Source organism: Diceros bicornis, chromosome 3 (genome assembly GCF_020826845.1).
Source record: "Diceros bicornis minor isolate mBicDic1 chromosome 3, mDicBic1.mat.cur, whole genome shotgun sequence".
Taxonomy (NCBI): domain Eukaryota; kingdom Metazoa; phylum Chordata; class Mammalia; order Perissodactyla; family Rhinocerotidae; genus Diceros; species Diceros bicornis.
This window is the reverse complement of record NC_080742.1, coordinates 77,374,271-77,395,822: the sequence shown is the minus strand read 5'-3', so window position 1 is coordinate 77,395,822 and position 21,552 is coordinate 77,374,271. Positions and strand designations below refer to the sequence as shown.

Here is a 21,552-nt window from a genome sequence, read left to right as displayed (position 1 = left end):
TGTGAAGGGCTGTCCTGTGCACTAAGGGAGGTTTAGCGGCATCGCTGGCCTCTACCCACTAGATACCAGTAATACACCCCCTCCTCCCTTAGTCATGACAATCAAAAATGTCCCTAGACATTGCCAAATGTCTCTGTGAGAACCACTTGTCTAGGCATTACTACAGGTAGAATCCCTTCATATGAAATGCTGAGGCCCTCAGGGTATCCCATTGAAATGTGATTGTTGTAATGAATAGTTTGCTAGCAAATCACATTTGTAGCCAACAAGCTCTGGAGAAAAGACAGAGCCACTCTGTAGTGAGCGCCAGGTCTCAGTCACTGCTCAGGCTCACTGATTATGTGTGTGTGTGTCATTTATTCATCATATTCTGCCTACTTCCAGGGGCCTTTGAAGTGGACCCTGACTCATTTCTTTCTCAGATCAACTGGTTATGTTCTGTGTGTTGCCCAGGAGTTTGGGCTGTGTGGAGGGGTGTCCTCCCTGTCAGAGCGCTTCTCACCTTGGACTCTCCTTGCCTGTTTGTCTCTCTGCCCCAGTGGACTTCAATGCCCACGGCAGCAGAGACAATGACCATCTTGTTCACCATTGTACTCCCAGCATCTAGTTGGCACGTGAGAGGTGCCCAATAAACGTTTGTTGAATGAATATGTAATAGAAATTATAATATGTTGTGTTTAGCTGTGGGTCAAAAGTGCAGAACTTAGCTACAGCTTACTTAGTTTACAATAATCATTGCTTCTGTTTGTTAAGAGCCTACCGTGAGCCAGGAACTTTACATGTATTATCTTGCTAATGGCAAAGCAACCTTATATTATTAACCCCATTTGAAAGATAAGGAAATTGAGGCTCAGAGTTTGTTACTTGGGTGATTATATAGTAAGAAGCCCAGATTTGGACCTAGGCTCATCTAATTGCCAGTCCTAGTCCTCTTTGACATACTACCTCTCCTGCTTACAGTTATAGACCTGTATGTTGGCTCTTTCTATGTACAGAATGGGTGGTTCATGAATAGGGACCAGAAAAATGACTTTATCATTGTGTACGATTTAAATCAGTCCACCCTTGCCTCTTTGAGAGATCTGCAGGGACATGGAAATAATCTTGTTATACAAAATTGTCTTAATTCACTTGGGCAACTATAAGAAAAATACCATAGACTGGGTGGCGTAAACAATGAACATTTACTTCTCACAGTTCTGGAGTCTTGGAAGTCCAAGATCAAGGCACTGGCAGATTCAGTGTCTGGTGAGAGCTCACTTCCTGGTTCATAGACGTTGTGTCCTTCCATGGCAGAAGGCGTGTGGGGGCTCTCTGGGATCTCTTTAATAAGGGCACTAATCCCATTCGTGAGGGCTCCACCCTCATAACCTAATCACCCCCAAAGGTCCCATCTCCAAATACCATCACATTGGGGATTAGGTTTCAATATATGACTTTTGAGAGGACACAAACATTCCACCTATAGCAAAAATATTGTCTATAGTAGTTCCCCTATACCTTTGGTTTCACTTTCCATGGTTTCAGTTACCCATGGTCAACCATGGTCCAAAAATATTAAGTGGAAAACTCCAGAAAGGAACAATTCATAAATTTTAAATTGTACCCCATTCTGAGTAGTGTGATGAACTCTTGCATCATCCTGCTCTGTCCTGCCCAGGACATGAATCATCCCTTTGTCCATCATATCCACACTGTATACACTATCCACTCATGATTACTTAGGAACCATCTTCATTATCAGATTGACTGTCACAGCATCACAGTGCTTGTGTTCAAATAACCCTTATTTTACTTAATAATGGCCTCGAAGTGCAAGAGCAGTGATGCTGGCAATTCGGACATGCCAAAGAGAAGTTATTGTTGTTAATCTCTTACTGTGCCTAATTTATAAATTAAACTTTATCATAAGTATGTATGTATAGGATAAAACATAGCATATACAGAGTTCTGTGCTATGAGAGGTTTCAGGCATCCACTGGGGGTCTTGGAACATATCCCCTGTGGATAAAGGAGACTACTGTATAATGGCATTCATGGTGACAAGATTTCACATGTGGCCAAGAGTCAGAGAAACTGTGTTTTAATCCTGAATCAGGGGAGTGGGTGTGTACATGGATAGGAAAATGTACCAGGCAGGATAAAATCCAAGATCTTAACGTTGCATAAATTGAATTTCCTTTGTGAAATAGTTGCTAAAAAGTCTGACCTGTAACTCTGCCTCCTTGAAACACATCTCAACACCCCCCAATCATTCAGAGTTTACCATTTGCTCTCTCAGATTGTCAGATTTTTTAAAAGTATATAGTATATAAGAATTGTCAACTATTTCCTATCTACTCTGTCTCCTCAAAGAAATTGCCTGAGGGCAGGGACTCTTACTTTTCCCTGCAACCTTTGCCTGGTGCTCCATCATTGTTGACAATGATGGTAATAATGATGAAATAGAAAAAGCTGTGCTTTCGGGCTGGCCTGGTGGGGCAAGCAGTTAAATGCATGTGCTCCGCTTCGGCTGCCCAGAGTTCATGGGTTTGGATCCCAGGCGAGCACCAACGCACCGCTTGTCACACCATGCTGTGGTGGCATCCCATATAAAGCAGAGGAAGATGGGCACGGATGTTAGCTCAGGGCTGATCTTCCTCACAAAACAACAGAAAAAGCTATGCTTTCTAGTCAGTAGATGAACAGGTTTGAGCACCCGTGTGCTCAACCCCACTCCCTGGTTATGGGGTACCCCAAACGAGGGAAGGGCCTTTTCCCTAAGGAGCCTGCAGCCTTATCCGTTCCCTCCTGAGGGAGTGGCAGGTAAGGGCTGAGGTAAATCTGTTTTCCTCCCGTTTAAGCAGTCTGTTGACAGTAGGCAAAGGGAGAGGGATAATCCCCGCCTATTTTGCCCTGGCGAGGGAGGTCTGCGGCTGGCCAGTAGGGGGCGCTCCAAAGGACCATGCTATCGTTCGTTAGAGGGACCCACACAAGACGCGAAGAAAACCACGGCCTCTGGAAATACTCTGCCCTCCTTTCCTTTCTGATTTTCCTCAGAAGGGGCCAGGAGAAACTGGAAGGTCTGGACGGCGGGGAAGATGTAGGGGTCCTTTGCAGTTGCACCTCCACCTCCCGGTGTCCCGCGATGAGACACACAGGCTGAGTTTGCCTGGACAGCCGCGTAGAAGGGCGGGACGAAGAGAAGCGAGGTGCCAGGGCGGAGCCCAGCGGACTCTCGGATCCGCCCTCTCCCGAGCGGCCCCGCCCCCATAGCTCGAGCCACGCCTCCGGGACGCAGGCCCCGCCCCCGCAACCCCGCCCCTTCCCCGGGCCCAGGCTGGGCTGCGCTCACTCCCCAGCGGGGGCCCCGGGAGCCTCCAGGCGGAGAGGCTCCCGCCCGCCCTGAGCCGCGGCCTCCGCATGGAGGGGCCGCTCGCTCCGCCGCTGCAGGGAGACGGAGCCGCCGCTGTTTTGGAGCCCGGAGCCCGGCAACACCCGGGACACGAGACGGCGGCGCAGCGGTACAGCGCCCGCCTGCTGCAGGCCGGCTACGAGCCGGAGAGGTGACGCCCAGGGCAGAGCGCGCGGGGCGCATCCGGGGCGGGCGCGGCGGCTCCGGGAACCAGGCAGCACTGCGGGGGAGGGGAGGGGCAGGCCCCACCACCCTTGCGCTCTAACCGCCCCAACCTCTAACTTCCTGAAACTGGGCTCAGACGCCACGCACCTGGCTTTGGTTGGGGGATGCAGGCGGGCACTGTGCAAAGGGTTCGGTGCTGCGTTGCACCGGGGAGCAAGTCGGAAAAACGCTCCCTAAAATCTTAGCCCTGGATCGGACGTCGACTACACACTTGACGACACCTGGTCCAAGTAGCTCCTGAGGTTCAGATAGGCTTGTTAGAGTCCCTGTCCAACTTTGCTTACTCCTCCTTAGCTGTTTCCTCCTAGAACTATCTTACGAGTCTTACTGGCAGTTGTAGATGTCCAGATGGATCGCCTCCTTAGAGCCGGGCGAGAACACTGTCCCCTCCATACCATTCACTGAGGTCTGATGAGGCTGCCAGTGCAGCTCATCTCAGGGTATCTCTTAAGATTCAGGACCTTCTCTTGCCTTTAGCCTGCTGGGGTTTGTAAGGGTCACTGGAGGAAGAGTGGGGGAGTTGAGCTGGGCCCCAGGAGGACTGGCTGAAAAGGAGACAGTGACTAATCTCTGGATTGTATCGCAGCTTGAAATGCAATCCCACTGTCCTTCCGGTCCAGAGGATTTGGACTTCTTTCTATGCCCCATCTGTTGGTGCTCAGCAGCTTGGGGAGGTGACCTGGAAGCTGGTTTGGGGTGGGGGTGGGGGGTTGGTCTGGGGGAATTAGCCCTGCAGCTCCCCTCAGGGGCTGGCCGCTTATGAAAGAACTTTTAAGGGCTTAAGGGGCTGCTGAGTGAAGGCTGTCTCCTCCTGCCCCCATAGGCTGCCTGTCTAGAATTGCCTCAGTTTCGGGCAACCCTATTCTTCCTCCCATCCTAGAAATCCAGCTATCAGGGACCAGGGCCATAGGGAGAGGCCACAGGAGTGAGGGAGCAGGCTGGGTCACTTGGGGGCTGGATGGAGGCAGAGCCTTGGTTAGAGCAGGTATTGCGGAAGTATCATTTCAAAGTTCAGAGCAGGGCCATGCAGGAGCATCCCTTCTCCAGACTGTACTTCTGCATCAAGGGGCCACCCCCACCCCCCACCAGGCTCCCAAGAGCACTGTAAAACCTGAGCCCCACCTAGGTGGTGTAATGAGATTCGAAACCTGCTGGCTAGACCTCCATCTGCCATCACTAGCTTAGAGCTGTGGGAAGACTACGGGATTGGATGAGAAGTCCTGGGTTTAAGGCCACTGTTACTGCTCTCTGGCTTGAATTTGGGCAAGCCATGTCCCCTGTCCCAGTTCAACAGTGCCAATATTGTTGTTATCTCTTCTTCCCCCCCAACCCATCCCCAATCCTCCCTCAAAAGTGTTTTGAAATCTTGTCCCTTCAAACAGCTGCAGACCAGATAGAGACCTCTGGGCTCCCAGCCTGGACCTTAGTGCCCAGCTGGGCACTATTCCCCCACTACCCTGAGGAAGGGGCTCGAAGGGGCTCAGACCTGCTCTCCTGCCCTGCTGCCCTCACAGCTGCCAGGTGGGGAGTCTCAGGGGACCAACGCCTCTTCCTTGGGCTGAGGAGGCCCATTGGTTACCTCCGTGTCTCCTCCCCATGGAGGAAGCAGCTGGGGAAGATCAGGAAGAGGGAGGAGTAAAGCCGGTGCGGGGGTAGGAGGGGGATGGATTAACAGTTTCTGGGAAAGGACAGCCTAACCCAGGGCTGAGCCTAGCAGCTTAGAGCTATGAGGAGCCCTGACACAGGTCAATGCAGTAGGGGGTGTGGGGCAGCAGGAGAAGGGAATGGGGCTGTCAGATCTGCTGTCACTGGGAAGGGGACCCTCCCCACAACTCAGTCTGGCAGCCTCCTCCCCTGGGTCTGAGTTCTAGGCTGGGGAAGATGTCACATTAAGGTCACCTGAGATGGCAGAACCCAGCTGCTGTTCTGGGCCCCAGCCCTGGTGGAACCCTGAATAGTACCCTACCCATTCCTGACCCATGCTGTAGGGGATAGTGACCCAGAGCAGCTCCCTTAGAGACCCAGAGAGACCACAGGGGCAGCCTGTGCTTTGTGCCTGCAATTACCATTATAGCCCTGTCCTTCTATGGCTAGAATGTGTCCAGGGCAGCTCTGAATGGCCAGGGTGCTGGGCTGGTCTCACTGCTCTGCCTCCAGGTAGCCAGTAAGAAGTCCTAGTGCTGGTCTCCCCAGGATAACCCCTCTTCCCCCATATGGCTCGGGCCCTCTGGATGAGTCTGTGAGTGCTGAGGAGTCAAGTGCTCCACAGGCATCCCTGGCAAGCTGGCACCAGACCCCACTCAGCAGAGAATCCCAGCAGGCGCGCTCCCTCCTTTTTCATGCCAGAGGGCCTTCAGAGGGCCCCATCAGGAGCGCTCCTTGGGGCTTCCCTGGTGGAGAAGGAAGCTTAGGGTCTGTGATGTTCTGGTCCCCCACAGTAAGAGGAAAGAGGACACTGTGGATGTCTGTGAATCTCCTCCAGCACTCTCAGCCTCATAGGCCTCATCGCCCTAGCTCTGTGGGAAGCCGCCCCTCCCCTCTGCACACAGATAAACAGTCTGTGTTTTCCTGGCAGAGTCCCGGGGGCATCACTGGGGGAGGCTGGGCATCCCAGGGAGCCTCCCCTGGGCCTGGCTGCCACTGCACCGCTGAGAGGTAAACAAACCAGCCTCCCAGAGCTCGGGAGGGAGAGAGGGAGCATCACAGACAGCCACCTTGCCAGAGAGAGGACTGTGTCCCTGCCCCGCCTTTCTCTCACCTCACCAAGAAGTGAGTTGTGGCGACCACAGGAGGACAGAGAGAGGAGACTATGGAATTTGGGTTCGGGGGGGGTGATGGGGAGATCTGCTCTTTAGCTTTTGGTTAAGGAGTAGCATTAGCAGTTCTGGTCACACAAGAGGAAGGGTCTGCCCCCTGCTACTCTACCTCCCCCCATGTGAATCAATTTGCTACCCAATCTTATTGCCCCCATGTAGAAATCTGGGTCCTTGCTGGGCACACAGAGTCCACACTTCTACTTTGGGAAATTCTCAAAACTTCGCTAGCCTCTGTCCTAATTTGTATGCATACTTAACTTGCCCAAGCCAAGCCTGTGGTCCTCCTTCATCCTCCTGCCACACTACCCTCCCAAATAAAGACAAACTTTCCTCTCTGGGGTTAAAACCCCTGGTCTCCACACCACTTTCTGAGCTGGGGATACGACAGGGATGTCAGACTGAAGCATTGGACAAGGAGTCAGAAGCAGTACAGCTCACCCCCCCTTTCTGAACTGTAGGTTTTGCATCCGTAAAATGGGGGTACCTAATAATTGGCAATTAATAGATGTTAAGTTGTGATCATTTATGAAAAGTGCCTTGTAGGGGCCGGCCCAGTGGTGTGCTTAGTTAAGTGTGCGCACTCCGCCTTGGTGGCCCAGGGTTCGCAGGTTCGGACCCCGGGTGCACACCGACGCACCGCTTGTCAAGCCATGCTGTGGCTGCGTCCCATATAAAGTGGAGGAAGATGGGCACAGATGTTAGCCCAGAGCCAATCTTCCTCAGCAAAAAAGAGGAGGATTGGCAACAGATGTTAGCTCAGGGCTGCTCTTCCTCACAAAAAAAAAAAGAAAAGAAAAATGCCTTGTAAACTGCAGAGGGTGCCAAGGCCACCCAAAGGTCAGGGAGTGCCATTGTTAAGAATGCCCGCCTCCTTGGAATGATGTCGGGGTTGGGGGGAAGTCAGGAGGGGGGGTACACTGCTGGGAGGGTACAACCTCAAACTCCTCTGTGTTGGGGAGCTGTGAGCCCAAACCAGTTCCTCAGAGCTGTGGGCTCTGATCAGAGTCTGGGCCTTAGTTTTGGGGAAAGGTAACCGTGTTAGAGGTACCACTGGGGATGGGGAGTAGGGCCAGAATAGACTCAGACTGGCGGGGGCTGGGTGGCCCGAGGTGGCCCAGGCTAGGGGCGAGCCTGGGGTCGCGCTGCGGGGGGCCTAGGAGGCGGGACGGGAAGTGGCGGAGGGGGCGTGTCCCGGCCTGGTTCAGCCTCCTCCTCCTTTGGACCCACGCCCCCACTCCCTGCCCTGGCTCGCGGGGGCCGCTGTGCCACTGCAGGCGGCGCTGGGCGAGCGTGCGGCAGCGGCGGCCGGGCCGGGCTCCGCGGAGCCCTTTGTGCGGCGCGGGGCGGGGACGGCGGTATCCCGGGGGAGGGGCGGGAGGAGAGGGCGGCGTCCCGGGCCCGCCCCGCCGCTGCCGCAGCCCCCGCCCCCGGCCCGCCCGGTCCGCGGCGGCAGCGTGGCCGCGGCGTCAGCAGTAGCAGCGGCAGCGGCAGAAGCAGAAGCAGCGGGGCGGCCCGCGCGGGTGTTTATGTCGCGTCGCGGTGTCTCCCAGCAGCATGGCGGACTACCTGATCAGCGGCGGCACCGGCTACGTGCCCGAGGATGGGCTCACCGCGCAGCAGCTCTTCGCCAACGCCGACGGCCTCACCTACAAGTAAGCGCAGGGGGCCTCAGCCCCACCTGGGTGCGCACAGTAACGCGCCGCGATCCCCCGGCCCCGGCCCTGCACGTGCAGCGCGCCTCGCTCGGTGACGCCGGCGTTCCCTGGCCCGATTCGACCGACTTGGGAGGGGGGGTGGGGAGAGCTGGGCAAGGGAAGGAAGGAAGGCGGCCCGCGCCGCCAGTAGACGGACGTGGCATAGCGACATCGCGGCCCTCGGTGCCATGCTCTGTTTCTGGCCAGATCCGGGTCTGGCCTGCCCCCCTACCCCCTCTTATGGGCATCTTGGCCGCATGGAGGGGCCTTGGGGCGTGTGGGAACGCCAGATGTGGGAGTTATGTAGACTTTTCTCAGACCTTGGTCCAGAACACCCTCTCACTCCCAGCGTCACCACGAGGGCAGAGGGGGCCCTGGAGCCAAGCTAAGGCAGCTGTTTGGATGTTACCCCCAGGAGAGGGCCAGTTGGGCAGTTGGGATGGCTCCTTTTCCCATCGTCCAGTCCAACCCTCTTTCCACTTGTGCCCCTCCCTGCCCACAGGTTAGCACTAGTGCCCCCCTGGGCATGAGTATTCTGTGGCTACCACCCCCGAGCCCACCCCACCTGGGATTTGAGAGAAGGACAAGACCTATCCATTTGCCTCTGGCTTAGTTTGCTTTTCTGTGGGCCCTGGGCCAGTTGTCCTGCTGGCTGCAGGCCTGGCACTAGCTCTCTTGGCTGCAGGACTGTGTCCCTGCCAGGAAGGAGCATCAGAACCTGGGACTGGTGCGGAGTGGGGATGCTGGCGAGCCAAGAGCATCCCTGCCCTCTTTCCTGCCAGTCCCTGCCCTTGCCTGTAAGCACTCCTGCTTGGCAGGTGGTTTCCCTAGACACAGGATACCCAGTCACTCCTGAGGAGTATCTCCTCTTGCCTCTCCGTAGCTGGGGTGTGGGCCAGGTGAGGGGTGTATGTAATACCTGGAAAATGCCAAGTGACCCAGACTCCAGCATTTCTTCTCTGGCCTCTTAGTGAGCCACAAAGCCCTCTTCACTGTACAGAAGAAGGGCTGCCAAGGGGCAGGGGCAGGGCAGTTAAGATTCTTTATTTCTTTGGTGGTCTTTGATGAGGGGGCGAGAGTATCTCTTTGATATATTTTTCACTGGAGTTGCCCAGGGAAACTCCCTAGGGAAATTCCTATGAGTTGCTCTAGGCCCTGGGGCAGGTTAGAGACCCTATCCCTCCCATCCACCCTGTAGTTTTTCCTTCCCGTGCTGGGGTGCTTCTGCTTTGCTTAGTCCAGTTGGGAGTGTTCCTGAAGTGTGGGACGTTTGCATTTGGGTGTGTCTGTCAAGGCCCTGTGATATCAGGCGGATTAAGCTTGTCAGGGCCCCGGGGCTGTGGCACTGCGTCTTGCCACACCTATGCAGGCCTTCTGGGGTTTGCTGTGACCATGATCCACCCTAGTGTTGGCAGCTGCCATGCTTTGGATGGGGCCCCAGTATCCTGGTCCTAACTATGAGGGCCCTTCCTCCCTTTTCCCATCCCAGGTCATGTCTGTTGGTTGATCCAGTCCAACTGGGCAAACATTTACTAATGCCTGCTCTGTCAGAACATGCCCCACGCTCAGCCCCCTGGGGTCCCTCTGTGCTGTTCTGAACCCTGTGTGACTCAGCAGCCCCAGCACTGGGCTGTGCAGCTTGTCCTGTGCTATGTGGTGTTCATGCTATGCTGCACTACTAAATTGTTCTCAGGTTCATTCCGTGTTTACTTATTGTCTCCCTCTCAAGATTGAGAAGTTTTCAAGGGCAGGCACTGCATCTGCTGTGTGGCATTACAGGAACTTCTGTGTCCCTTGACAAACTCTGAGCCCTAAAGGCAATGGACGTTTTGGGCCAACTGCCTTGGTGGCGCCCCAGGTCCACAGGCCTCCCCCTGCCCGTGGCTCTGGGTCTCTGGGCTGGAGTTGGCAGGATGCTAGTGGGGGGCACAAGGGTAGTTCAGGCCTGATGGGGCAGCAGGGATCAGAGTGCTCCAGTCCCTGCCCCTCTCCCCACCCCATGCTGCCTCCCCAGCATGGCAGGCCCTGCCCCTTTTGGGTACCCCTCCCCACCTAGTAACACTCGCTTTTCTCTCTTCACAGCGACTTCCTGATTCTCCCAGGATTCATAGACTTCATAGCTGATGAGGTGGTGAGTACCTCTTCCGTTGACCAGGGGGAGAGGGGCTATGTATGTGGAGAAGAGGCTGACTTCTTGCTCAAGGGCAGGGTGTGGGGGAGACTTTTTTTGGGAATGTGGTAGATGTGGCCTTTGTTGCTGCCAGAGAAACTGGCACAGTGCAGTGGGTTATGCCTAATGGGGCAGAGGCAGGAGTGGGCACTGAGGGGTTTCCTGAGTAGTGGGCCTGGCACAGGGCCAGAGGGCTCTCTGTCCCTGACAGAGCCCGCAGTGAGGCTCAGAAAGGCCTGGGGGAGGCTGGGGGGTGGGCATGGGTGTGGCTGCCTTATACCATAGACCAGAAGGATTGGATGTTGTCTAAAATGCTGAGCAAGGACGTGATAGAAGCCAGTAAAATTGTGGAGACTTTGAATGAGGTGGACAGACTTGTTCATGGATCCACAATGTACAAGAACCAAAAAGAGGATTTGCAGGAGTCAGATTTTAGACAAATACAAGGAAATACAGTGCCTTGCTTACCGAGGGGCTCGGCAATGAGCCAAGTGAATTAACAATGTCCTTACACAGTTAACATATGATAAACTCGTAGAAGCCAAGAGGGTAGTGCTAATGGGTGTTAGCCATTTCATGGAAAAGTTAGATTATTCTGTGAAAAATTCATACACATTAAAAAACAGTTTCTTTTCTGTTGCTGTTATTTATTGTGGTCTGATTCTCATGAAAGGCTAGAGGGCCTGGATCACTTATATGTTGGGGAAGCTCACATCTTGCCTGTGTAGCCAGTGTTGACCCAGACAGGTTTTTCGGAGGAAATCTGGGCTATTTTGGATATTTCCCTGATAACAGCAACCATCTGCTGTTGAGTTTACGGTTTACTAAGCACCCTAGCTGGAGCCTGGGCACGGTACTAGGAAGAGAGGGATAGAAGAGACCCCTGCAGCCGACAAGGGTCTGGTCCTGTGGCCTCTGTCAGAAAGGCTGTGGCTCTTCTCCTGTGGTATGATGAGAGAGCAGAAGGGGGAGTTCTCTAGACTACAGTGCAAGGGTTCTGAACCAGGTTCTGTGGATGGACTTCAGGGGCCTTGAATTTCCAAAAATTGTATACCACAGTCTATATCTGAGTGTTTTGGCAACTGGGATCCACAGATGTTAGCCTCAGTCTCCGAGGGCTCTATGATCTGGCCTTACCTACTGTTCATAGGCAGATGGCTCCCAAATGTATATTTGCAGTCCTGACCTCTCCCGTGAGCTGCAGATCCTTTGTCACCTACTCTCCTGGATGTCTGATAGGCTCCTTCCCGCACCTTCTCCATCCTAGTCACCAACATCTCCTGCCTGGCCCTGTCTGCAGCCTCCTTGGTGGTCTCCCTGCCTCTTCTCCCCATCGAACCTCAGTGACCTCTTTAAAACATAAATCAGATCATGTCTCTCCTCTGCCTGAGACCCTCCAGTGGCTTCTTATCTCAGGATCCAATCTAAGCTCTCCTCCATGGCTTTCAAGGCTACACGTCCTGGCCCCCCACCTGCCTCTTGCCCCTCAGCCGCTGCCTCCCTGCCTTCCTTCTACTCCACTGGACTTCTTTGTCTTTCTTAAATACACCTCAGGAGGAATTCGGCATCTTCATGCACAGCTCCCTCGGCCTGGAATGACAGTCCCTCAGACTTTTCCTTGATTGTCTTCCACTTGTCACCTCCCGAGAAGGAGGCTTTCCCTGACCACCACATCTACCTTCCAGGAGTCACTTGTCCTATTTTCTTCTCTGGAGCCTTTGTCCTGACCGAAATCATCCTGTACATGTGTTTTGTGTTTGTCATTTTTCTGCCCGAGTAGAATGTCAGCTCTGGGAGAGATAGCAAGGACTCGTCTGCCTTGTGCACTGCTGTGTCCCCAGGGCCTGTCCTGGTGCTGGGTACATGTAGGAGCAGTAAATGTTTGTTGAGTGAATGATAAAACTCTTCACATAGACTGTGCCTCCATCCTCAGGACCTGACTTCAGCCTTGACTCGGAAGATCACGCTGAAGACGCCACTGATCTCCTCCCCCATGGACACTGTGACAGAGGCTGACATGGCCATTGCAATGGCTGTGAGTTGGACACCTGGGTGGGGACCCCAGGGCCAAGGGGACTGAATGTGGTGGGCTGGGCGCCAGGAGGAATTGAAATCAGGGTGGAGTTTGCAGAGTGAGTAGGGTTGGCTCCCTGGCTCTGACAATGCTTCCTTTCCACCCCAGCTGATGGGCGGTATTGGTTTCATTCACCACAACTGCACCCCAGAGTTCCAGGCCAACGAGGTGCGGAAAGTCAAGGCAAGTACCAGGCCCGTCCCCAGAAAGAAGATGCCACTTGTCGGCCCCCACCCCACAGACTCTCTCACCCTCCGTTGCCAGCGCTGCAGGGTGCTGTATTCCCTGGCTGCTTGCTGTGGTGTCTTGTCTGCCCTTCTCCACAATGGGGGCCCAGCTCTCATTTTCCCACTGGCCTCTTACCCCATTGAGGGCCCTGGTTCATCTGTGGCATGGCCAGGACACTCTCTGCCCCCTGTGGCCAGGCTGTACACCACCTGTAGCTTTCCTCCAGCCTTTTCCTTCCTCTTTCTCTGCCCACAGAAATTTGAACAGGGCTTCATCACAGACCCCGTGGTGCTGAGCCCCTCGCACACCGTGGGCGACGTACTGGAGGCCAAGGTTCGACATGGCTTCTCCGGCATCCCCATCACTGAGACGGGCACCATGGGCAGCAAGCTGGTGGGCATCGTCACCTCCCGAGACATCGACTTCCTTGCCGAGAAGGACCACACCACCCTCCTCAGTGAGGTATCTGCAGGGCAGGGAAAACATGGCTGGGGCGGAGAGAGGACCCCACACCCTGGGGCCTCAGGCTGGTGCCTGTGACCAGGGACCAGAGGGAGGCCTGGCTCCCTTCTCTCTCACCTGCCAACCTGCAGGGAAATGTTCCTGGCCCCACAGGTGATGACACCGCGGAATGAGCTGGTGGTGGCTCCAGCCGGTGTAACATTGAAAGAGGCAAATGAGATCCTGCAACGCAGCAAGAAAGGTACCAGAGAGTAGGCAGAAAACTCAACACCCCCCAGCCTGGCTACTGTTCCCCAGGCCCTGTTCCTTCACAGCCTTGCAAATTGTCCCAGCTCCCAGACTGGGCCTTGGGGAAGGTTTGAATAACCCCATGCTAGAGCATGATTCTTGAGGTCCTTTTCCTGGCTTAGGAAAATCTGTCCTTCATTTGGCATCTTCACAGTATGTTTCCAAAAAAAACTGTCCTGTGAAATGCTCATCATGAAGAAAGGGCTTTGTGGTCTTATAAGTTAGAAAATTCTGCTTTCTATATCCCCCATCTTGCATAAAGAATTGTACATTAGCTTATTAAAGGCTCTGAGAAGCCCTGCAGTTAAATATTTCTGATATTGGGGCTGTTGACATAATATTCGTTGGGTCCCTGTGGGATTCCCTGACCCATACTGGATTGTTCTCTGGGGGTGGTGTTGGGCAGGGCACATGTTCCTCCCTGCAGGACAGCCTCAGATTTGTGCCCTGCCTAGGAGTTTTTGACCACTGTGGCCCGTGGCCCAGCAGGTGAAAGGCTGCCAGTGCTCAGGGGCTGCCTACCCTCCTGTGGCCAGGCCACAGGGGAGGAAGAGCTCCAGGAACCCACTTGGCTGTGAAGTTTCTTTGCTTCCTGTTCCTTGGGAAGAGATTCAGGTATCTAGGAGTACTTCCTGGGTGGGTGCTGTCACCTAGTGGCTGGTTTAGGTACTTCAGTGGAATCTCGAGTGGTCCATTTTCATCCTCCCTTCCCCCACCCCCACCCCGACCCCCAGACGCCTGCTCCTTCATCTCACCTCTGCATTCCTCATCAGGAAAGCTGCCCATTGTCAATGATCGTGATGAGCTAGTGGCCATCATTGCCCGCACCGACCTGAAGAAGAACCGGGACTACCCTCTGGCCTCCAAGGATTCCCACAAGCAGCTGCTGTGTGGGGCGGCTGTGGGCACCCGCGAGGATGACAAGTACCGCCTGGACCTGCTCACCCAGGCAGGCGCCGATGTCATAGTGCTGGTACGGGCGCCACCCTGGAGCGGGGGTGGTTCAGTAGAGTACAGGCTTAGGAGACCCAAGTTCACCTCTAATTGAGCCTGTGACCCTCCTTGCTGCTCTCCTCCCCACTCTGAGCGCTCCTGGGAGTCAGAATTAGGAGGGTCACTGGTACTGTGACAGCTCAGAACAAACTGTGGGCCCTCCGAGGGCGCTCCCTGCTCGTAAGTTGACTCCGATAGTTACAGCTCCCATTCGTTGTGAACCTCCCATTTGCCAGGCCCTGCACGAAGACCTTTATGTAGACGATCTCAATTAATCCTTCCGACAGCCCCCTGAAGTGCAGTTACCACGCCTGTTTGTCAGATGAAGAAACCGAGGCTCACAAGGTTAAGTAATTTTATTTGGCTAATGAGTTGCTGAGAACAGGATATGACCCCAGGCAACATCTCCTTGCTGTGAGGACCAGTCCCTACAGTGGGTATGAAGGGGCTTTGTCTGCTCTGAGACTATACATTTCTGGTGCTTAACGTTCTGGGGAAAGCAGGTCCCTTTGAGAATCAGCTGAGAGCTGTCAAATATTTTCTCAGAAACAAACAAACAAACAAACAGACAAAGGTACATTCTTATAACATTTTTAATGTGATTTCAGGAGTTTGTCCACTCAAGACCCCCTCCCCCAGTGAAGACGCAGCCTCTAAGCCTAAACTTTCCTGTCCCCCTTCTCACAGGACTCATCCCAAGGGAACTCTGTGTATCAGATCGCCATGGTGCACTACGTCAAGCAGAAGTACCCCCACCTCCAGGTGATTGGGGGGAATGGTGAGTGCGGGGTCGCCTCTCGCCTGCAGTCCTTGCCCCCTCAGTGTGTAACTTCTTCTCTGTCCTTTGCATCCGTAGGTGATGGCATCGCTCCTGCATGGGGGGTGGGGGGCTGAATGAATGGGCTTTGGTCACTGTAGGTGGGGGAGCTAGACTGGGGTCCCAGGAAGTCCCTGGGTGGGGCAGGGGCATGCCATCCTCACACCATTCCTCTTTCCCCACCCCCCACCCCTCCTCCGCCCAGTGGTGACAGCAGCTCAGGCCAAGAACCTGATTGATGCTGGTGTGGACGGGCTGCGTGTGGGGATGGGCTGCGGCTCCATCTGCATCACCCAAGAAGGTGGGTGTCAGTAGGAGAATGGGTGACTGCCACGTTGAACACCCCACTGGCCCTTCCCAGGCCCCAGGGCCTCACTCTTGTTCCATAGATGCGTATTGAGTGCTCGCTCTGCCCGGCCCGTTCCCGGGTGGTGGGTTCAAGGGTGACCCGGGCTCAGACTCTGCCTGTCTGGCCCACTGACTTGGGGGAAAGCAGGTGTAAGATGAGGTTACCTGGAGTTTTGCGCCAGCCTGCTTCTCAGATTCTGGTCAAGGAGGCCCAATCTGGAGGCCCAAGGCTGGTGTGAATGCTTCTCTGAGGTGCTTGTTGGAAGCCAGCTCGGGGTTTGGATTAGCTTTGTGACAAGGCAGATACTTAAGACATGGAGACAGCATGTCCCTGAATGTATAAATATGTACACCCATGCCACCACGTGGTGACAGTGGGGGAGAGGGGTTCCACACAGTCACGAAGCCCTTTTGCGGGGTGGGTTCCTGGACACGAAAGTAGGGGGTGAGACCCTGACATGTGTCCCCATGTGGTTGAGGGGTGCTCCCTGGAGGCTGGTGGGTGACTTGTGGGGGCTGCCTTGGCCTGAGGTGATGTACCTAGCCCCTCTAGTGAGGGTCATTTCTCTGGAACACTGAGTGACCTGTTTGGTCTTCTCTGCCCAAAATGTCTCCCTGTTTTGGTCTCCAGAGCCTCTGCTTTTAAGTATCTACCCTTCACCTTAGCTGACCACCTCGGTGAAACATGGGCCTTTGCTCAGTCACTTAACAAATATTAATTGAGCACCTACTGTGTGTCAGACACTGTTCTAAACCTTGGGGCGCAGAAGGGACAAAACACGTGAAAGGTCCCTCGGGAGAAGCCTTCTTCTCCACTTTCTCCAGCCTCGCATCTGTCCCCAGATAAGTGCTGGTTCCTTAGAATGCCCGCTTCCAGCCTAACACTTAAGGACCTTGGAGAATTAAACTTAAAGAAATGCACGCCAGTAGCCCAAAGGAGGCCGTGAGTGCCTAACCCTGGTAACAGGCTTTCAAATGCAAGCCTCGCAGGGGAGCTAGTGCATGGAGCAAGGTGAGGCTGGGGACCCCCAGGCCGAGTGCACAGTCTGGGGGCCAGTACTTCCCCCTCACCCCCAGAAGCCCCAGAGTGCGGTTATGGGTAGGGTGGTCCAGGTCCCTGGAATGACATTCGCCCCAGTGTTATTTGCTGCCACCTATCTTGTGCCTCAGAAACCTCATCCAGCCCTGTCCCTTTTCCCAAGTGGAGGTCGGGCACGAAGAGAAAGGGGCCTGTACCTGGCTCCTCTGTTGCTGTTGATACCTCTGTCTTGTGTACCCTCTCACAGTGATGGCCTGTGGTCGGCCCCAGGGCACTGCCGTGTACAAGGTGGCTGAGTACGCCCGGCGCTTTGGGGTGCCGGTCATAGCTGATGGTGGCATCCAGACCGTGGGGCACGTGGTCAAGGCCCTGGCCCTTGGAGCCTCCACAGGTGAGGAGTCTGCTGGGGATTGGCAGGCTGGTGGGGGGCTGGGAGCCGGACGGGGGCAGTAGGAGGGCTGTGGAGCTAGAGGCACTGACCCCTTGACCACTGCAGTGATGATGGGCTCCCTGCTGGCTGCCACCACGGAGGCCCCTGGCGAGTACTTCTTCTCGGATGGGGTGCGGCTCAAGAAGTACCGGGGCATGGGCTCATTGGATGCCATGGAGAAGAGCAGCAGCAGCCAGAAACGATACTTCAGGTGCCCTGCCCTGAACCCCGGCCCCAGGCAGATCAGCCCACAACCCTCACGGACCACACATGCCATTGACTTCCCAAGATCGTGCCCAATCTCCATATTATTGTTTTGGAAACTGAGGCCCAGGGCACAAGAAGCAGACCTGGGACAGAACCTGGGCCACCTGACTCGGAATCCATGCTTTTTATGCTGTGGTCCAAGGAGTGGCTGCTTTGGGGTCCTTCTGGGTGGTCTCCCCTCTGCCAGTGCCCTTGAGAGCTGGGGTGGGGTCCCCTGAGCCGTGGGCTGGTTGGCTCAGTCTCCCCGCCCTCCACACAGTGAGGGGGATAAGGTGAAGATCGCACAGGGCGTCTCGGGCTCCATCCAGGACAAAGGCTCCATTCAGAAGTTCGTGCCCTACCTCATCGCGGGAATCCAGCACGGCTGCCAGGATATCGGTGCCCGTAGCCTCTCTGTCCTGCGGTGAGTGCTGTGACTAGAGAACTGGGCGGGGGGTCCACTGGGAGGCTCCTGGCTGCCCCTTGCTTCCTTTCTCTTTCTATCTCTTCTCTTCTCTGTCCTTGGTACCCCTGACCTGCTACTCCCACCTGCCTGCAGGTCCATGATGTACTCAGGAGAGCTCAAGTTTGAGAAGCGGACCATGTCGGCTCAGATCGAGGGTGGTGTTCACGGCCTGCACTCGTAAGTGTGGTGGCCTCCTTGCCCCAGCTGGCTGGCACTGGGTCGGGTAGGTGGGGCCGTGGTTCAGAGGCCGAGCTGAGGTTTCAGGGACCCCATGGACCATCTACACCAGGGATGGTTGCTGCTGCAAGATGACCCCATCACTCTCCACTGCAGGGCCCAGCCCACCCTTGAACCCTGTCCTTTAGCCCCCGCAGGCAGGCCCTCCCCTCCCCTCGGGCATCTCCCCCGAGCAGGGCACGGGAGATGTGGCCGCTAGCCCCTCCTGGGCTCCCGGCCCTTGCTTGCTCAGAAGCTTGGTGGCTGGTGGCAGGGGCTGGCAGTGCTGGGCTCTTGCTGGTGGCGGCACTAGGCAGGCAGGCAGAGGCTAGGGGCACAAGCCCTCCGGTGGGGAGAAGGGCAGAGAGACAGATGCCAGGGCCGGTGCTGGGGCGACCGTGGGCGGGAGCAGTGCTAGTTGGCAGCAGTAGTTGCAGGCATGCGGCCCCGCCCTGGTCGAGAGGGCCTGTCCCCCCAGGCATAGGCGGGCATCTAACCTGTGTCTCTTTCTGCCCCATCCTCCCGTAGCTATACCTTTCTACCGTGTAAGTAACCGCGCTGCCCGGGCCAAGCACAGAGTAGAACAGGGGCAGTCTGGGTGGGACCTGGGCTGGGGGCAGGGGGCATTGGGTTGGGGGTGGTGCTGGGGTGTAAACATGGGACATGGACCCTAGGACCAGCACCGTGGTGGGGGCAGCCAGCAGTAGCCCCTCCTCCAGCAGAATCACAGGTCCCCTTCTGGGGTGCAGAAAGATGTCCCTGACCACAGGCCTGAGGCTGCCCTCTCTTGGACTGGACCCAGTGACTGACTACAAGGGGCCTAGGCTACTGTGCGTGCAGGGGTGGGGTGGAGACATGGGCAGTAGAGGTTCAGCTTGGTCTGAGCTTGCTCGTGAGGATGGGCCGTGCCTTCCTGAGCTGTCTCTCCACCCCGGCACTGAGGACAGTCCACCAGCTGTGGCTGTGGCCAGAAGGAGCATGGCTATCCCTGGACCTGGCCTGGTTCTCCCAGGAGCCTTGGCCTGGGAAGGACAGAGGCACAGAGTCTGCTCTTTCCCCTCTCCTGCCCCCATGGCTGAGAGGTAGGGGCTTCTGCAGCTCACTGCCTTTTCCACATCTGGGGGCCACCTGGCAGCCCAGGGCCTAGGCAAGGGGATCTGGGAAGGGAGCAGGGTCGACACACTCACTCTCGTTCCCCTCCTGCCTTGTCCCCACAGTTACGAGAAGCGGCTGTACTGAAGACGGTGGTGGCCGAGGCAGCGGAGGGGATGCCCCCCAGGACCCCCCTTTGGGCACAGTCTCCCTCCATAACTGAGCGGTCCACAGATTTGCACTATGGGTTCCCTAGCTCTTTTCCAGGGAGAGAAGAGGGGAGGCCCTGAGGGTCTGGGGCCCCTTCCTGGGCATCCCCCACAGAGTCAGGACTGCTCCTGGGGCCAGGCTGCCCTGGGAGCCCCCTGGGTCCCCCCTTCTTCAGTCCCCCTGAGCCCAGCCAGCCTGGGCTCTCAGGCCCTGCGCCTGCCTCAGGTCTTTCTCGCTGCAGCCTGCTCCGGCCCAGCTCCTACTCCTGGGACAGGTGGCCCCTCCTGGCTTCTCCTGTAGGGCACCTCTCTCCCCAACCCCCACCCTGGATATGGTGCTCTCCTGGCCCTGCCGCTGGCCCCTTCCCAGGCTGCTGCCCCCTCAACCATGTGGCACTTCTGGGCTCCTGACCTAGGCCAGAGGGAGGTCTCTGCCCCCTTCCCCTGGCGCTAGGCTATTTGGGCTCTGTTCCTCAGGCCGCTCCCCTATCTCTGGCCCTGGGGAGGAGGCTGCCCATCATTCCTGACTCACCACCATCCCCAGGTGTACCATTCCTGCCCTCTCCTCTCAGCTGCAGTTGAAGGCTTTAACTTTGCACACTTGGGGTCATAGTTGCGTCATTGTGTATTAAATAATCTGAATAAATCAAGAGGTCTCAATGCCTCTGCCATCCTGTCTCTGTCCCTTGTCCCCTGGACAGCTGGCCCCCAATCTGGTGGTGAGCTAGAGTCCAGAGCCCCACCAGAGCTGGGCCGGGGGGTGCAGGTACCAGGCCCAGCCTCCCCAGGAATGTGATGAGGGCATTGCAGTACTCAAGGGGATGCTGGCGCAGGTGGGCCACATAGTGGGAGGTCTCCCCGGCCTGTGCCTACACCAGCATGGGCTCCTGCTGCCAGCTGGCCAGGAGCTCATGCAGGTGGGCCGTATCACAGAAGGGGTCATGGTGGCTATAGAAGACCAGCATTGGGGGCCTCGCAGGCGGCTGCCAGAAAGCACTCACCGCAGTCTTGTAATTCCGAATGAACTGTGCAGCCTGGGCACAGGTGGAAGTAGAGCATGACTGTGGCCCTGAGCACCGGGCCCAGGGCCTGCAGTCTCATTAGCTGAGACACCAGTGAGTACCAGGTAGCATGGTGGGGGTAGGGTGGGGTGGTGACGTAGCTCCCACTGTAGGTATGTGGCTCAAGACTCACCTCCCAGGCTCAGACCCCTCCTGGTAGGGACAGCACTGACACATGGGCTGCTGCTGAATATCCTTGGAGGTGGGGGTCCTGGGACATTCACGTTGCCTTCCTCTGCCTCTGTTGTTGTAGTTGGGCAGTGGGCACACGGCTGTCCCACCGAGGCACAGACACCACTCAGGCGCAAACAAGGAAGATGGCCTGGGAATGCTCTGGTGACAGGAATGAGCAGAGGCTGCGGAAGGCCCTAGTTTATGGGTAGTGAAGAGCTGGAAACAGTCCCATGACTGCCAGGGAGGGGCTGCCACAGACCACTGTTGGATGCCATGCCAGTCCCTGCCCTCTCCCAGGCCCTTCTTGAAAGAGCCACTTGGTCTGGGGCCAACCTTTCACTGTGGCATTTTCCAGCTTTGTGGCATCTTCAGGGACGAGAGGGGGAGGGCTGAAGGGCAGGACTGTTGGGTGGGTTCAGCCACTGCTCCAGGAGTTGCTGCAAAGTGACCTGGTCATTGAGAGTCCCTGGAGGCCTGTGCCCTGGAGTCTGTGGCCTCGTAAGCACCGAAGGGTCTGAGGTGACCCAGCTTGGGGGTAGAAGGATGCCTGGGACCAGGGGATGGTGAAAGATGAGAGGGGATGGACCAAAATGAGGCCATGTGTCATGGTTTGTCTTGCACACTGTTTCACGAAAACCATTCGGGCAGCAGCTTGACTAGCAGCAAGATGGAAAAGATCGAAGGGTTTTTAGAGAAATGCCAAGTCACTCTATATCAAGGGCATGAGTGGTTCAAAGGGAGAATTTTCCTTTTGCACTAGACCTAATTGGTCAATGAGAGCTGACAAATAGAATGGGCTACTGTGTAACAGTGACCTTCCTGTTACTTGAGCTCTGTTAGCGTTAGTTAGGCCCTTCGAGAGAAGTTTGAGCACAGTGGTCCTCAAATTTTAGTGTGTATCAGAATCAGCTGGAGAGCTAAAAATGAACCCAGAAGCCCAGGCTCACTGAAGTAGGAAAGTGTCTGGGTCTCTGAACCATCACTCAGCCCCAGGTGATCTGATACCTACCAAAGTTTGAGAATCACTGGTTTAGAGGAAATCCATGCATCCAATTGCATGATTTCTGAGACTCTTTCCAAAGCATGTGCCCTAAGAATTTCAGATGACAC

General features: G+C 55.8%; 1 protein-coding gene across 3 annotated transcripts; it reads left to right on the top strand.

Annotated features, from left to right (window-relative positions):
* The first annotated feature begins 3,363 nt into the window (after positions 1–3,363).
* IMPDH1 (inosine monophosphate dehydrogenase 1) lies at positions 3,364–20,345 on the top strand. 3 transcript variants are annotated; one of them, XM_058529433.1, is made up of 15 exons: positions 3,365–3,545; positions 7,989–8,087; positions 10,212–10,260; positions 12,233–12,334; positions 12,482–12,556; positions 12,857–13,063; positions 13,217–13,304; positions 14,125–14,324; positions 15,032–15,122; positions 15,367–15,462; positions 16,796–16,939; positions 17,045–17,189; positions 17,505–17,648; positions 17,784–17,867; positions 19,124–20,341. In XM_058529433.1, the coding sequence occupies exons 1-15, from the start codon at positions 3,403–3,405 to the stop codon at positions 19,143–19,145; spliced, it is 1,689 nt and encodes a 562-aa protein (XP_058385416.1). In that variant the 5' UTR covers positions 3,365–3,402; the 3' UTR covers positions 19,146–20,341. The 3 variants fall into 3 exon arrangements, with proteins under 3 accessions (XP_058385426.1, XP_058385416.1, XP_058385407.1); XM_058529424.1 differs by having other exon boundaries at positions 7,986–8,087; XM_058529443.1 differs by lacking the exon at positions 12,482–12,556 and having other exon boundaries at positions 3,364–3,545; positions 7,986–8,087; positions 19,124–20,345.
* The last annotated feature ends 1,207 nt before the right edge of the window (positions 20,346–21,552 follow it).

Bases quoted from the DNA above. Each gene is read 5' to 3' on its own strand.
- IMPDH1 (XM_058529424.1), top strand. From the start codon at position 3,403: ATGGAGGGGCCGCTCGCTCCGCCGCTGCAGGGAGACGGAGCCGCCGCT. The intron at 17,190-17,504 runs GTGCCCTGCCCT...CCCTCCACACAG, and splicing joins AGCCAGAAACGATACTTCAG to TGAGGGGGATAAGGTGAAGA. The intron at 17,868-19,123 runs GTAAGTGTGGTG...TTGTCCCCACAG, and splicing joins GGTGTTCACGGCCTGCACTC to TTACGAGAAGCGGCTGTACT.